The sequence below is a fragment of the Trichechus manatus genome, unplaced genomic scaffold, assembly GCF_000243295.1.
Source record: "Trichechus manatus latirostris isolate Lorelei unplaced genomic scaffold, TriManLat1.0 scaffold00130, whole genome shotgun sequence".
Taxonomy (NCBI): Eukaryota; Metazoa; Chordata; class Mammalia; order Sirenia; family Trichechidae; genus Trichechus; species Trichechus manatus.
Window position 1 is genome coordinate 841165 of NW_004444066.1, and position 16532 is coordinate 857696.

Below are 16532 nucleotides of genomic sequence, written 5' to 3' on the forward strand. Positions count from 1 at the left end.
GGAGGCCTAGGAGATTTGGACAGAAGTCCGGGAAAGCAGGTATGAGTACCCTGGGTACACTCTGAGGCTGCCACAGAGAAGTTCTACACACTCTTCAGGGCTGTCTTTGTTCCTGAGTCCTCTGAAAGGGAAGTGGCTTTTGTGAATTAATACAGCTCCTCTCCTGAAGAGAATATCTACTCCCTTGGAAACATGTTCATTTATTCAGTTGCTTGTTCTTTCATTCAGTTATTTCTTGAGCACCTACTATGTGCCAGATCCCTGCCCTCAAGGATGCAGGTGATAAGACAGCATGAAATGTGCTGTCAGGGGCTGTGAGAGCACAGGGGAGAGGCCCCCTACCCACCTGGCAGTCAGGGCAGGCTTCTTGGAGGTGATGACATCTAAGGATGAGTAGAAATAAATGATGGCCAGTGAATGACAGAGTGGGAGGTTGAGAAGACGTTTTCCAGGCTGAGAGAATCACACAGGCAAAGGTCCCAAAGTGAAGGGGCTGGTGAAGCATGATCAGAGAAATGATTTTCAGTCTGGGCAGAGCATAGACCCTGAGGGGCCGAGCTGGGGGATGAGGCAGCAGGAGTCAGGCCTCAGAGGGCATTATAGGCTGGTGGAAGGAGCTTGGACCTCCTACAGGAAGGAGCTCAGAGAGGCCCCTCATTTGAGAGTTCTGGAAACTGAGGCCCAGAGAGGGGATGGGACTTGCATCCCAGGCCTCTCACTCTTCCCACTACACCCCTCTGCCTTCCTGGAGAATCCAGAGGCCCTGGCCAAAAGGCAAGCTTCTCCAACCCCTAAGGGCTGCCCTGGGAGGTGGAGATAAGAGGCTGTGAGGAGGGAGAGATGAAGTGGGTGGAGGCTCCTCCCTCACCTGGACCTCACCTGGTCATCTGTGTTTCAGACCATCAGAAGCTGGAGCGTGAAGCCCGCATCTGCCGCCTGCTGAAGCACCCCAACATTGGTGAGCCCTGGGGGACGAGTAAGGGGTCTGAGGGGGGATGGAGGGGAGAGGGGTATGTGGGTGTTTGTGGAAGGGGTGCTCTCTTCTCTGGGCACAGCAACTGTAGAGATGAGGAAGGGGGCATCTTTAATAGTTTCCACCTTCCTCAGAGACCAGCTTGGTTGGGGGGAAAGTGAAAAGGGGGCCCTTCCTTCCTGCCCACGCTGCCAGCAGCCTCCTTCGGAAAAGCTGTTTCAGGAAAACTCTTGGAGCTCTAAGAGAGACGAAAATAGGCCAGGAGGGAAACGCTTGGCCTTGGCCTGTGTGGCCCACTCCCCAAGTCCACCCCCATGCTGAGTCAGCCTGGTGTTGTGGCCCTGCTGCCTCCCTAGCCCTGCCACCCATCTCCGAGAGGCAAGCTCCGTTGGTCCCTGCCTCAGGGGTCTACCGGACGCAGGCTATGTGGAGAGGCCAGCAGGGTAGGGTCCAGGTGAATGGGAGCAGAGCTAGGGCAGCAAAGCCCGCCAAAAGGGCACTAAAACAGCAAGTTACTGCCTGACACCGCCCCCACCCTTGCAACTTGGGTGGGGTGGGGGTGGGAGCCTTCACCCCTGCCCTCCAGGATTCTGAGTCATGACGGGAGGAAGTGCAGATTTTAGATCTAGTTCTATCAGGGAATGGCTGTGTGACCTTGGGCAGAAGAGCTACCCTCTCTGAGCCACTTTTCCCTATCTTCACAAGGAGAGGGCTATACAGACCAGCACTTCTCCTTTTTTAATCACCTGAGCATTGTGTTAAAAGGCAGATTCTGGTTCAGTGGGATGGGGCCTGAGATTCTGCATGTCTAACATGCTCCCAGCTGATGCCAAGGCTACTGGTTCATAGACTATGTTTTGAAAGCAAGGCCTAGGTGCTCTCTAAGGGATATCCTAACTCTGACAGCCACCACACCATCTCCCTCGGGAGAGAAGTGGGAGAGAAGCATCTCTAGGTGACCAGAGCCCCAAGGGTTAACTCTCTTGCTCAAGCAAAGCATCTCCATCTGCTATTTATACCCAGAAGGCACCTCCCCTTAGCTGTGCCTGGGAAAGGGAGCAAAGCTGCACAAGAGCAGCCAGAGGCTCCAGGGCCAGAATCAAAGAGGAGGCAGCGGGGGGGCTTGCAGGGAGGAACGCTGGTTGGACCCTGGTCCCTGCCCTGCTTCCTTCCTCACTGGGCGGCCCTGAGCGGTTCCTGCCCTCTCCCAGCCTTCAGCTTCCCATCTGTATGATGAAGGGGGTTGTGAATGATCACTGACTATAAAATCCCGTGGTTCTTATAAAGGTTGTCTGTTCTGGAGGAAGGAGGAGGGAGCGTGTGTGTGTGTGTGTGTGTGTGTGTGTGTGTGTGTGTGTGTGTGTGTTGCTGCACGATGTCAGCTGTCTCAGGTCAATGCTGCCCCTTCCCATTTGCACCTTCTTCTCCCTCTCATTCCCAGCTATAATGGAGCAGTAAGTAATGGGCTCTGGGGCTGACTGACTGCAGCTCAAATCCTGGGTCTGCTGCTTAACTGCTGTGTGACCCTAGGCATGTTGTATAACCAGTCTGAAGCTCAGTGTTCTCATCTGGAATATGGGAATGATACCTGCCTCATAGGATTGTGATGATTCAATAAAGCATAGCACAAGGCTGTCCCAAGGCAAGTGCTTCATTCTCGTTAAGCTGCCCTCCTCTTCCCCAACCTACACTTTCCCACAGAATAACCTTACTTAAGACATATCCTCTTGCCTGAAACACCACCATAGGATTATCATTTCTCTGAGCCATTAAGGCAAACCCTAGTGGCTTAGTGGTTAAGAGTTCTCCTGCTAACCATAAGGTTGGCAGTTCAAGTCCACCAGGCACTGCTTAGAAACCCTATGGGGCAGTTCTACTCTGTCTTATGGGGTCCCTATGAGTCAGGATTGACTTGACGGCAATGGGTTTGTTTTTCTGAGTCATCAAGATTTTTGGTCATCAGTGGAGGCAACACTGTGGTTAAGAGAATGGGTTTTGGAGTCAGACATACCTGGGTTCAAATCCCAGCTCTGCCATTTACTAGGTGTTTGAGCTTAGGCAGGCTATGACCCTTTCTGAGCCTCAGTATCCTCCTCTGTGAAATGGGGATAATCACAGTACCCATCTTCTAGAATTGTTGGGAGGATTAAACGAGATATTGCAAGTAAAGCACTCAGTACAAGCCTAAACCAAAAAACCAAATCCATTGCTGTCTAAGTTGATTCCAACTCACAGCAACCCTATAGGACAGAGTAGAACTGCTCCATAGGGTTTCCAAGGAGTGCCTGGTGGATTCAAACTGCCAACCTTTTGGTTAGCAGTGGAGCTCTTAACCACTGCGCCACCGAGGCTCCAGTACAAGCTTGGTACACGGTAAATGCTCAGAAATGTTAACTATCATCTTCATTATTGTCATTCTCATCAAGTCATTCATTGCTTTCATCCATTCACCTAATGTCAAGTGCATCCCACGATCTGAGGTCTCTGCCAGGCACTGAGGATGTGTGGAAGGATTGAGGCTCAGGGTGTGGGAGTTGGGGTGGAGGTGGCTGCTACGCAGGTTGCTGGGAGCACGGCAGGGTATCCCAGAACAGGAAAACCCTCAAAGAAACTTCAGCTACTGTCAGGGCTGGAAGGGTCCTTGGAGGGTGCCCCTTCCTGATCCTTCAAACATCTCATTTTAAAGTAGGTTGTAATTTCTGCCCAAAGAAGTGCAAAGAGGTACAGCCAAGGGTGTAGAACCTGAGAAACTTAGACAGAGTCCTATCCAACCTGTTTAGAGAATCCAGCCAAGGTTACTGGTTGCTGCCTATGTGTAGCCACTTGGCTCACACAGCTTGGTCCAACTGTGCCATGTACAAAGCATCTTTATTCCTCCAATCCTGCTTGGGGGAGGACGATACCCTGCTTTCTGGACTGTTACCACCTGTAGATGAGGCAAACTCTGAAAGGCCACCCCAGCGAGAAGGGGACTTGGACTGTGCCAGGAACAACCTGAGAATCCAGAAGATGATTTGGGGTGGGGAAGGGAAGTGTGGTTCATTGATAATGGAGATCATAAAGTCTTCATTTATTAAGTTCTTCCTAGTGCTAAGCATTGTGCTATGTGCTTTACAAGCATCATCTCATTAATTTCTCATAGCAGTCCAGTGGTATGAGCACTATTGTTAGGAATGGATACTCAGAGAGGCTAAATCATTTGCCCAAAGTCACACAGCTTGTAAGAGGTGGAGGTGGGATATGAATCGAGCAAATCCAACTCCAGAGCCCATGTTCTTAGTCTTTCTATTTAACTTCCCAAGTGGATATCAGGCGTGCGGTGTCAGGGGCACACATAGGTAGGGGAGCAAGTATTGTCCTTCAACTTTCAAGGAAGAAATTTCAACTGTTGGAAATATGACAGGAATGTCAAAAATTCATGAGTCCAGCTACGTAAACGAAAACTAGGTTACAGATTTGTTCTATGATAGTATTTTTGAAAGTCATAAAGTGACAGCATAACTCAACTGACATAGACAAGCCAAGCACTTTACCAAGAGGTGAGACCATTACTACCCCACCCAACAGTCTGTGGCCCTTGAAACCTGCCCTTCCTCTAGAACCCTGACTGTGTTATTCCTCTAGGCAGCCTCCACCAATGAAAGGGAAGCTTTGTGTGTGAAAATAGCATTGAAATAAGGAGTCCTGTCTCCTGGGCTCAGAGGTATGATTCAGCCACCTCTCAGGGACAGAAGCAGACTCCAGTATGGTTGCATGAGTTGTTCACTGCCTAATGGGGACTGAAGTCCAGCTTGTGTCCCCCCTCAACCAGCTCCTCAGGGGGACCCATTGCCGTCAAGTTGATTTCAACTCATAGGACCCTATAGGACAAGGTAGAACTGCCCCATAGGGTTTTCCAAGGAGGAAAATCCAAGGGGGATTCGATCTACCGACCTTAACCGCTTAGCACAAAGGCACCATCTGAGCTAGAGACAGCAAATGCCCACCCCACCCCCATTGCAATTATGTCCATTTCCCTGAGCTCTAAGGATCTTCTCTGTAGGGGCTGAGGCTCCTGGTCAGAGGGTGGATCTGGGACTCCAATCTTTGAGGGAGGGAAGGCTCCTTCCAAAGATCACTGACCCCATTCTAAAAGTCCTTTCTGAGATGATTCTGGCTGCAGCTGGCTTCTCAGAGCTTCTCACACTCAAGAAAGGAAGACTCACACGGCTGCCTGGGGCAGGCTCACCAAGAGTCCACTTCAAGGAAGATCAGGAGAGGAACGTTGTTTTCCAAAATTTTATCTTGATACACAAATAATGCAAGTTTATTATAGGTAAATAAGAACAGATAATTTTAGAAGTATCTCCTATAACCCCACCATCTAGAGCTAACGTTTTTTTAATATACACTTCCAGGTTTTTCTCAAGTATCCTTATACATATTATCTCAGGTCAGGTTCCCTAGAAGCAGAGCCTGAGGTAGGGATTTGGTGATTGTGGTTTACTGATGTGTGCTCCCAGGGGAGACCTGTAAGGGGTGAGGTGAAGCAGGATAGAAAAGGGGAAGGAGCCGAGCAAGGATGTTGTCTCAAGTTAAGTCTAAATTTGACCTGATCCCAGGTAGGGGAGGGGGACCTCTGGAGCATAAATCACATGGCAGTGTTGTCTCTCCTTGAGACAAGCCGACCAGCCCTTTGTACCACCTCGCTGCCGCCTCTTACATCTCCATTGGACAATCACTGGTTGAAGGCTGCAGGTAACCTTGTGGGCAAGGTGACTCCCATCAGCCAAGGGCAATTCTCCAGTAAAGGGGGAGGAAGCAACTGTTAGCAGCCAATACTCCCAGCAGCTGGGGCGTGGGTGCACCAACCTTCTCAAGAAGATCTGGACAGGGCACCAATGTAGGCTTGCCAGATGCCATACTAAAAATATACAGGATGCCCAGTTAAATTTGAATTTCATATAAACAGCAAAAATTTTTTGGTATAAGTATATCCCACATATGAAATATGTGGGTTATACTTAAAAACCCCAAAACCCATTGCTGTGGAGTTGGTTCTAACCCACAGCGACCCTATGGGACACAGGAGAGGTGCCCCATCGGGTTTCCAAGGCTGTAAATCTTTATGGAAGCAGATTTCTATATCTTTCTCCCATGGAGCGAGTGGTGGGTTCAAACCGCCGACCTTTCAGTTAGCAGACAAGCGCTTTAAGCACTGCGTCACCAAAAAATATTTATCATTTATCTGAAAATCAGATTTAACTGGGCATTTGTATTTTACCTGGCAACGCTACTCCAATGGCATCTACTACACAGATACACATATGCATTTTAAAAATTAAACAGGCAATTTACCTTGAAATGCATAAAAAAAAACAAGATTAATGGATGAATAGAGGAATGAATAGATATGTGATAAAACAAGTATAGAAAAATATTAATGATAGAATCTAGGTGGTGGATATACAAGTGTCCACTTGACTGTATGTTTGCATATTTTGATAATAAAATGTTGATAAGAAATTAAAGCTGATTGAATGGACACGGGAAATCCAGGATGGAAAGAAGTGTGCTGTCACAGTATAGGGAGATCAACTAGGGTCACATAAGAATGTATGTGTAAATTTTTGTATGAGAGACTAACTTGAATTGTAAACTTTCACTTAAAGCACAACAATTAAAAAAAAAAAGTAATTAAAGCAGTATTACAGGTGCTATTAAGGAGCCCTGGCAGCACAATAGTTAAGTGCTTGGCTACTAACGGAAAGTTGGCAGTTCGAACCCACCCAGCAGCTCCACGGGAGAAAGACCTAGTGTTCTGCTTCTGTAAAGATTACAGCCAAGAAATCCCTATGGGGCAGTTCTACTTTGTCACATAGGGTTGCTCTGAGCTGGAATCGACTTGACGGTACACAGCAACAACATAGGTGCTGTTAGGCAACCTGCTTTTCTTTGCTATAAAGTATATTTAAAACATCTTTCAGCAATTATTTATAAATATGTGTTATCATTTAAGAATTAAAAGAAGTGTTTCAATTTGTGTCCCCTTCATCATCCATCCTCGGCTCCCACCTCCCTTCCCCCATAAGCACCCACTCTGGATACTTGATGCCTGTCCTCAGTCCACTCCCCAAACCACATGTGCAGATATGAGAGCCCATAAACAATCCAGGAGATTCAATGTTGAATCGGGAATGCATGCACATGGCCAAAATTCAGATGACACTGGGGTTTACAGTGAAAAATAAGTCTCCTACCACCCGTGACCACTTCTCCGCCATTTGCTCTCCCTAAAGGCACCCCCAATGCCAGCTTCTCTGTATCCTTCCAGAGAGAAGTATGTCATATATAAGCTTAAATACACCCTTTTGTTTTGTACCTCGCTTTTTCATCAAACAATGTAATTTGGAGATGATTCTGAACCAGTGGATATATAACTGCTGCATCATTTTAATAGCTGTGTAATTTTCTATCACGTGGATGTATCATAATTCACTGAGCCGCCTCCCCTCCATGGACGTTTTTACGTTGTGGCTTAGGGCAGGATGTGAATCTGTCCTGGGAGCACTCGCCCTTGGCTGGATGTGTGCAGCCCCCAGAGTCAGCCCAGCCTCAGGCCCCCCTTCTAGGAGCTCAGAGGGTAATTTTGAGAGCCCTGGGCTCCAGGGAGCCTTGCCTCTGTTCTTGGCAAATGAGGTGTGAAGAGACGGCAGTTTCTCAGCACACCAGCACTCAGAGACAGCTGTCACTCCCACCTCCACCTGGCTCTATAGTCTCCTCTGTCCTAGCAGCAGAGCAGGGACATTAGCTCAGGGCCAGCACTGAGTGAGCACCCACCGACTGTGTGCCTCATGGAACTCTTGCAACAACCCTGCAAGTCTAGGACTTTCATTTTCATTGTCGGGCAAGGAAACCGAGGCTCAGAAAGGCAGAGCAACTTGCCCAGAGTCACACAGCACGTAAGTCGCAGAGATCTGAGCCACAGGCTCTTTGCATGAGGCTGGCCTGCCCAGTAAGGAAGCTGAGGCCTTGGAAAGGAGAGGGGACCAAGCTTCATCCAGAGCAGGAGTCCATTGTCTTTAAACCCAGGCCTCTTTTGGCGATGTCAGAGCACTCGGGGCAGCAAGCTGTTGCCCACCTGCATTTGTCAAAATACCTGGTACCTAGTTTGTGCTCAGTGTCCATCTGAGCAATTGGAATGCTGACTGTTTGAGGGGTGAGAGGGAGGCTGGGGGTGGGGAGCATTCGGCCATGGATGTAACCACCGCCTCTGCCCCTCCCACAGTCCGACTCCATGACAGCATCTCTGAGGAGGGACACCATTACCTGATCTTCGACCTGTAAGTTTGGCCCCACCCTGGCATGGGTCAAAGGTGTTGGGGGCAGCCTGAGCAAGGATGACCTGGATGGGTCCCTCGGGCTAAGGAGTCCCAAATGTCCCTGGGCTGGGCTGAATTCCCTCTTCTGGTCCAGAGTTTCCCAAGCAGTGCAAGTTGGTTTTCTTGCTCCACCAACAAACACTTTGAACCTTTGTGGTTACGTATTTATTTGCTTTTCTCTTTTATTTATGGCTGGTGGTGCCAGTTTCCCACTCACAGTAGCCATATAAAGTTTCCTTTTGGGATTTATTTAGGTTTTTAAATCTAGTCAATTTAAGCAAAAGCAATAATGAAAAGATAGGCTTCGATGGTTCTTGGGTTGGCAAGAAAACTCAGCGACGCTGGTCTCATCTGTGACAAACAGCCCTGGGTTTCTAGAAACCTAATGAACCTGAATGGTGTGTTCCAAATGTCCCAGCCACAGTCCTAACGCCAGCGCAGAGCCCAGGGCAGGAGAAGGGCAGGGGACAGAGGGGGAAGGGGAGTCAGTGGAGGGTGTGCTGGAAACTAGCAAGGGTGTTGCAGCAGGGGAACCCCGAGTCGTCCCCGGGCCTTCAGCCCTACCCCCTCCTTTTGAGGCTGAGGTTCTCAGGTCCCTGGGGGCCCACCCTTAGCTTCCTGGAGACTCCTGTAGACGAGGCTGCCCTGTGGCCTCTGTGGGAGGGTGATTCTTGCCTGTCTCCCCAGGGTCACCGGTGGGGAGCTATTTGAAGACATAGTAGCCCGGGAATATTACAGTGAGGCCGATGCCAGGTGAGTGCTGGGTAGACTTGGAGAGGGTGCACAGGAGTGAGGCACTCTTGCCCGCCCTCACACCAGGACCGTTTCTTCCCTCTCTCCCCAGTCACTGTATCCAGCAGATCCTGGAGGCCGTGCTGCACTGCCATCAGATGGGGGTGGTACACCGGGACCTGAAGGTGACTGATCCTCCCCTGGGTGCAGTTCATGGGGGAGCCTGCCCCACTCCCGCCTTCCCTTCCTCCGGCCAGTGGCTTTATCAGAACTGTCCTAATTTCTCTGAGTTAGGCTGGGCAGGGAGTCTTCCCCACTGTTTGGATGAGGAAGTTGGGCTCAGGGAGGGAAAGCATCTAGGCTTGGGACCCAAGTCTTGCGACTCCCAGCCCCATGTGCTTTGTGCTGGGCCAGGAGGTTAGACTGCCATGGCTGACTCTGGGGCATGGGGCAAGAAGGCAGGCTCGATTCAAATCCCAGCTAGGCCACTTTCTAGCTGCATGACCTGGAATATCTTAACCTCTCGGAGCCTCAGTGTCTTTACCTTGGGGATTGCCATAACAGCCTCTGCGAGGGGTGAGTGAGGATGTCAAATGAGATAAACCAAAGCAAACCCATTGCTGTCGAGTTGATTCCAACTCATAGTGACCCTATAGGACAGAATAGAAGTGCCTCATAGGGTTTCCAAGGAGTGGCTGGTAGATTCGAACTGCCGACATTTTGGTTAGCAGCAGTAGCAGATGTTGTTTTTCTTGTTCCTGGGATGTCTGGCAGGCTGGGGGAAAAGACCGATAGGACTTGGGGCTCTTGGAGTACTCCCCTAAAGAGACTGGCAGGACTAAGCAGACATGGAGTCTAGGATTGGTCCCAGTCATCCAGCCCTGACCCATTAGCACACGCTTCATGGATTACTCTGTGTGGCTTCATGGCAACAGAGCCTGGTAGCTTATAACGTCGTCCCCATTTTTTAGAGCAGGAAACTAAGGCCTAAAGAGTTCAAGGGATTTGCCCAAGGACAGGCAGTTCATTCATGGAGGAACTAGGACTGTAGCCCTGGTCTTCTAGCCCTGGATCCTGCGTCCTCAGTAGTCTTGTGCAAAAACAGCACTCAACCAGTTCCTGCTCCTGTTGTAGTCCCTTTAGGGTGACTCTGCTAGGTGTCCATCAAACCTCTGCTTTTCAATGATGACAAACTCACTCCCTATTGGATAGTCCCTTGTATGTTGGACAACGGTCTTTCGATCTTTCCTGCTGTTGGGGTTTCATCCGTGCACCCAGTTCTGCCCTCTGGGGTCACAGAGACCAACCTCCAGCTCAGAGCAGCCCTGGACATACTGGAAGCAGCGATGTTGCAGCTCCTGAGTCTTCTGCAGGCTGCACTCCCCGTTCTCACCAGGGCATGCTTTCCAGGCCCTCCTCATCCTCAGCCCCCTCCCTGAGCATGCTCCTGTCAGCCTAGACCCCTGTTGGGGTACCCACCTCTGGCTGTCATGGGCAGTTCATGGTTTCTCACTGGAACCCCAAGTGAGCTCCTTGGGACTTGGTGTAGACCACTGGCAAGTGTGTACTTGGAGAGGGTCTCAGGCCAGACAGCAGGGCTCTTCTCCCAGAGGGCCTGTTCCCATTCCAGCTCCAACCCTTGCACAGGGAGGAGGGAGGAGAGGCAGCCCAAATTTAGGCCACTCTGGGTAGATTAATTAGTAGCACATTCATCAAATCAGGGCAGGACGGCTACCATGACCCAGGACATGTTGGGAATGCTGTCCCAGAGGACAAAAGAGGCCTGAACGAGCTGGGCAGACAGGAGCTATATTTGTTTGGGTCCCGCCTAGCTTGGGGCAGTGAAGGGTCAGACATGGGACCCCTTGGAAGTCCCAGTGGGGAAGAGGGTTGGAGGGGGTAAGGAGACCAGCTGTCTCCAGGGACTCTGAACCCCTCCCCAAGCGGGAACTATGAATCCTAATGTTCATCAACACTTACTGTAGGCCACTGTTAAGTGCTTTTCATGGATCCCCTCAATTAATCCCTATACCACCCCAAGAGGTAGGTATTATCTTATTTTTCTGAGGAAGAAACTAAAGCTCAGAGAAGTGAAATAATCTGCCCAAGTTCTACAGCGTAGAAGGGACAGTGCTGGAATTAGAAGCTAGGACTCTCTAACTGCAGAGTCCATGCTCTCAGCTCCCCTCTATATTAAGTCCCAAGGAATTCCGGGGGCCTGAGCCAGCAAAAGGCGGCAGACTTGATGCCCAAGAAACCAAGTTTGGGGCCTTTTTCCGGTTGGCTGCTGGTCCCATGTACCAGCCCCGACTATCTTTCAGCCTAGAGTGTTTAAGACCACAGCTCTGGAGGCAGACTTTGCCTCAATTCTGGCTCTCACTTACCAGCTGTGTGATCTTGCTCAAGTCACTTACCTCTCTGAGCCTTGGTTTTCTCTATCTTTATACATATGGCAAATACTTATATGCCACCCACTGTCCTAGGTGCTGGTGATACAATGAACAGGTCAGATAAGGAACTCACATTCTACTGGGGGCGGCAGATAGTGAACAAGCACTTAGACAGATGAGGAAAATCACTACAAATTGTGATGAACTCTCTGAAGGTAACAAAAAGGAGTTAAGCCAGAGGCCACCTGGGGGCTCCTCATTTCAATGGAGTAGTCACAGGCGATCTCTTTGAGGTTGTGACCTGAGGGTGAGGGCTGGATGGGGAGAAGGGGCCAACCTTGTGAAGCTTTGAGGAAGACAATCCAGGCAGCGGGAACAGGAAGTGCAAAGGCCCTGAGGTGGGAAAGAGCACGACCATTTCAGAGGATGTAAGAAGACCACTGCGGAAAATGTGAATACTAATACCCACCCCAAAGGGTTGTTGAGATGAATACATGAGACAATGTACACAGAACACTTGGCCCGGTTCTGGCATGTAGTAGGGGTGTTACTTTCTCTTACCTGTTGTGGTGGTGGCTATTTCTTTCCCTCACGTCAGCCCCAACTCCAGACCCTGAGGGGAGGAGAGAGGAGGGAAGGGAAGGGGTTGCTGGCAGAGGAAGGGTCTTCCTGTTGTAGAACACAGAGGCCTTGGTGTAAGGTAGTCCCCTCTCTGAGGACTGATGCTCAGGGCCCTGTGGCTGGGGCTGGAGGTGGGGGCAGGGAGCCCCTTTATCCAGCTGCTCCTCCTATAAACCTGGGCCCCCCAGAGGTGAGGTTCTGAATCTGCTGATGGTCCTCTTGGCCCTTTCCTCCCCCTTTCTCCCACCTCTCTGGTCCTGCGAAGCCTGAGAATCTGTTGCTGGCCTCCAAGCTCAAAGGCGCTGCGGTGAAGCTGGCGGACTTTGGCCTGGCCATAGAGGTGGAGGGGGAGCAACAGGCATGGTTCGGTGAGTGGGGGTGCGGGCGGGAGGTGGCAAGGATGTTGGGGGCCAACTTTGTGTTGACACATTGACCTGTAGGAACCCTCTGCCAAGCAGGATGGGTTGGGGATGGCTGTTGGACCATCTCTGCAGTCAAGGCAATGCTCAGGGTGTAAGGCCCCACCCCAGCCAGCCTCTGTAGGTCAGTGGGCTTTGCCCATCCTGTCTCCCTGGGGGCCAGGCTCAGGGACATGGTTATCATTAAAATAGTAACATGGCTTCTTCCCATGAGCACGTACCCTCACTGTTGGCTAGGGACTTCCTCTAGCAGCCTGGGTGCTAGAAAGCATTATCCTGATTTTACAGATGAGGAAAAAGAGGCTAACAAACTTGGAAAAGTCAAGGACACTTCAAAGGAGTATAGACAGGACTTCAGCTCAGATGATCCAGTGGTCTTTGAGATTTTGGTGTAATTTTAGTTTCTTTTAACTATCTGAAGTACTTTCTTAGTGGGCCATATGAATCAATGGTTAAGAGCCAGAGCTCTGGGTTCAAATCCTGACTCTGCCACTTATGAGCTGTGTGACTCAGGGCAAATCATTTCACCTCTCTAAGCCTTTGTTTCCTCATCTGTAAAATAGAGCTGTGAGGATTAAATGAAACCAGGCATATAATATGCTCAGCCCAGTGTTTAGCATACACTTAATAAATAGTGGCTATTCTTATGATTACTTGTTAAAATATTTTCATTCACTGTTTCAATTAATTCTTCCAATGATGCTGGGAGGTATTTAAGATACCACCCGTTGCCATGGAGTTGACTCCAACTCATGGTGACCCCGTGTTTGTCAGAGTAGAACTGCACTCCGTAAGATTTTCAATGGCTGATTTTTTGGAAGTAGATCGCCAGGCCTTTCTTCTGAGGCACCTCTGGGTGAGCCCAAACTGTCCACCTTTTGGTTATCAGCTAGGCACGTGACCATTTGCACCACCCAGGGACTCCAGTATTTAAGATAGGAGTCCCTAATTCCCATTTGGAGGCCCAGAAGATAAAGAGACCTACCCGAGGACTTAGGGGGCAAAGCCAGAGTTAGGAATAGGTCCCCCGCTGTCCCATCATCAGCTCCTAGAAGAGGGTTGGGAGTAGAGCTGGCATGGCATATAGATTTCACCTCAAGTGTCAACAGCAATCAATTGGCAGTGGCTGCAGAGATGATTGTGTTGAGAAGCTTATGGAGCTGAGTTAGGACCCGCAGGAAGGAGCTCTGTGATTGATTAATGGTTTCTGCCATAAACTGGAGTGGGAACACGTGTACTATGTATCTGCCGACCCTGGTCTAGTCCAGTGCAGCATGGGGTTGCATAGTGTAACACTAAGCTCTGGCGGGGCGGAGGTGTCTTCCCATCTCCCGGGCAGCCCTTGTTCCCTCTTCCAGCAGGGCCTCACTCTGAGTTACTTAAGTGCCAAACTCTGTGCGTGTGTCTGCCTGTCTGTGTCTGGGGAGCAGGGTTCGCAGGGACGCCTGGATACCTCTCCCCGGAAGTGCTGCGTAAGGACCCGTATGGAAAGCCCGTGGACCTGTGGGCCTGTGGTGAGTCTGTCCTGGGAACTGCAAGACCCTTTTATTCCTTGGCCACCCTCTCCTCTGGTGGCTGCTCTCTTCGTTCTCCATCACCCGCCCCCGCGCCACCCTTCATCTGTCCTGCACACAGGGGCTTGAAGGTTCTCCCGTCCTCTCCCCAGGGGTCATCCTGTACATCCTGCTGGTTGGGTACCCTCCGTTCTGGGATGAGGACCAGCATCGCCTGTACCAGCAGATCAAAGCCGGCGCCTATGATGTGAGTGTCGCTCCTCCCCTACCCTCCCGCCCCCCATCCCTGGGTCCCCTCCCAATGAAAGTTGACGCCCAGGGAGGCTAGAGACCAGAGGGTGCCTCCTTCCTGCCCGCCCTTCCTACTCAGGGCCACTCTCGCTCTCTAGTTCTGGGGCAGGAGATGAACCACAGGTGGAACTTGAAGACTGACCGGGGCCCAGTGATGAGCACGACACACCTAATGACTGGAAGCCCAAAGTGACAGGCTTTATCCCGTGGGACCCAAGATGACAGAAAGAGCACCAAAGTGGGGTCAGAAGTGGTGGAGCAGCCCTAGAGGCCAGGCTTTTATTTCTCCCTCTCTCTCTATAAAATAATAATAATAGCTAACACTTATTTCCCTGGGTGGTGCAAATGGTTAACGAGCTTAGCTGCTAACTGAAGTTCTCCCAAAGGCATCACAGAAGAAAGGACTGGCGACTTACTTCTGAAAAATCAGCCATCGAAAATCCTATGGAGCACAATTCTACTCTGACACACAGCAAAGAACCATAAATCAGACTTGACTCGATGGCACCTGGTTCTGGTTTTAACACTTCTTTCACACTCTTCTAAATGTTTTACATATATCACCACATTTACACCTCACTCCAATCTATAGCATAGGTACTATTACTATCCCCATTTTACATGAAGGGAAACTGAGGCACAGAGAGGTTAAGTAAGTGCCCAAGTCACACAGCTAAGTCCTGATGGAACTGGGATTTGAACCCAGGCAGTCTGGCTCTAGCATGAATGCTTTTATCTACCAAGCTATCCTGTTTTTCTGCATAGCTGGTATCTACCAAACTATGAGCCATGTGCTGTATAGCCTATTCAATCCTCACAACGTCTCTTGGGGGTGGCTCAAGGGGTCATGTGACTCGCCCAAGGTCTCACAGCCAGGCAGAGGCAGGGCCAGGACTTGAACCCAGGCCTTCTAATTCTGAACCCTGAGTTGAAATCACTGAACTGCTACTCTCCAGGTGAGGCACAGCTTCAGAATAATGGGGGGGGGGTACCCTTCCCTCTGTCCCTGTTCCAATTATCCTGGGATCAGGGGATCTGTCCCTCCCCTGGTCCCAGAGGGGTCCCTGCATTGAGGAGCTTCCATCTCCCCCTAGTTACAACGCCCTAGTGGGTAGGCCGTGGGACCCCTGCCTGCTCCCCTGCCAGTCAGGGGCTGGGGGATCGCAGGGGTGGCCTGGGGCAGGCTGGGCAAACCTGGCCCCTCTGCCCCTTCCAGTTCCCGTCACCCGAATGGGACACCGTCACTCCGGAAGCTAAGGACCTGATCAATAAGATGCTGACCATAAACCCATCCAAACGCATCACGGCTGCCGAGGCCCTCAAGCACCCCTGGATCTCGGTGAGCCTTTTTCAGCAGGGCCCCTCCCCAGAGCCCCTCCAGGCCTCGGGGCCCAGACTCCCAGCATGGGGCCAAGGGGGCCTTAGTCCACAGACTCAGACCCCGTGTGGTCCTGGGGGGGATTTGATAATGGGGAGTATTCTGGGCTGGTGTCATGACTGAGGGTGCTACTGCCACTGCCAGTGGTGCTAAACTTCCTGGGTGCTTAACCTCCTGCTGTGTTTATGACATCCCCTAGAACAAAGAACCTCCCCCTCAAGATGCCAACCACACTCCCATTAAGATGTCCTGCTGAGGGGACTTGGGTGGGCCTTTCTTCCAGCCTGCTTTCTGCTCACAGACCTCTCCCCCATCCCCTCCAGCACCGGTCCACTGTGGCCTCCTGCATGCACAGACAGGAGACCGTGGACTGCCTGAAGAAGTTCAATGCCAGGAGAAAACTGAAGGTAACAGGTCCCCCCTCCATGACCCCGGATGTGTGAGTAGCATGCCTGGGTCTCCACAGAAGCCAAGAGACTCACTCACTAGTGCTTCAGTTCATTCATTCAGTAAGCATTTATTGAACACCTACTGTATGTTGGAAAGTGGGCTAGGCTTTGGGGAGTATATTAGTCAGAGTTCTTCAGAGAAATAGAACCAATAAGATTAGATATATATGTATAAATATGATAAGGAGTCTTGGTGGCACAGTGCTTAAGTGCTCGACTGCTAACCAAAAGGTCGGTGGTTTGAACCCACCAGCAGCTCTGAGGGAGAAAAGACCTGGCAATCTGCTCCCATAAAGATTACAGCCTAGGAAATCCTATGGGGCAGTTTTACTCTGTCCTATAGGGTCACTATGAGTCAGAATTGACTTGACGGTACACATCAACAATAACAACATATATATGAT

General features: G+C 50.5%; 1 protein-coding gene across 1 annotated transcript in view; it reads left to right on the forward strand.

Moving 5' to 3' along the window:
- CAMK2A (calcium/calmodulin dependent protein kinase II alpha) overlaps window positions 1–16532 on the forward strand; it is a 74650-nt gene that overhangs the window by 23972 nt on the left and 34146 nt on the right. The window contains exons 3-11 of the mRNA XM_004384895.2: window positions 899–958; window positions 8241–8295; window positions 9022–9087; window positions 9179–9251; window positions 12343–12445; window positions 13927–14010; window positions 14163–14257; window positions 15518–15640; window positions 16003–16086. Of these exons, the coding sequence (XP_004384952.1) occupies window positions 899–958; window positions 8241–8295; window positions 9022–9087; window positions 9179–9251; window positions 12343–12445; window positions 13927–14010; window positions 14163–14257; window positions 15518–15640; window positions 16003–16086 (743 nt within the window). The remainder of the gene's footprint in view (window positions 1–898; window positions 959–8240; window positions 8296–9021; window positions 9088–9178; window positions 9252–12342; window positions 12446–13926; window positions 14011–14162; window positions 14258–15517; window positions 15641–16002; window positions 16087–16532) is intronic.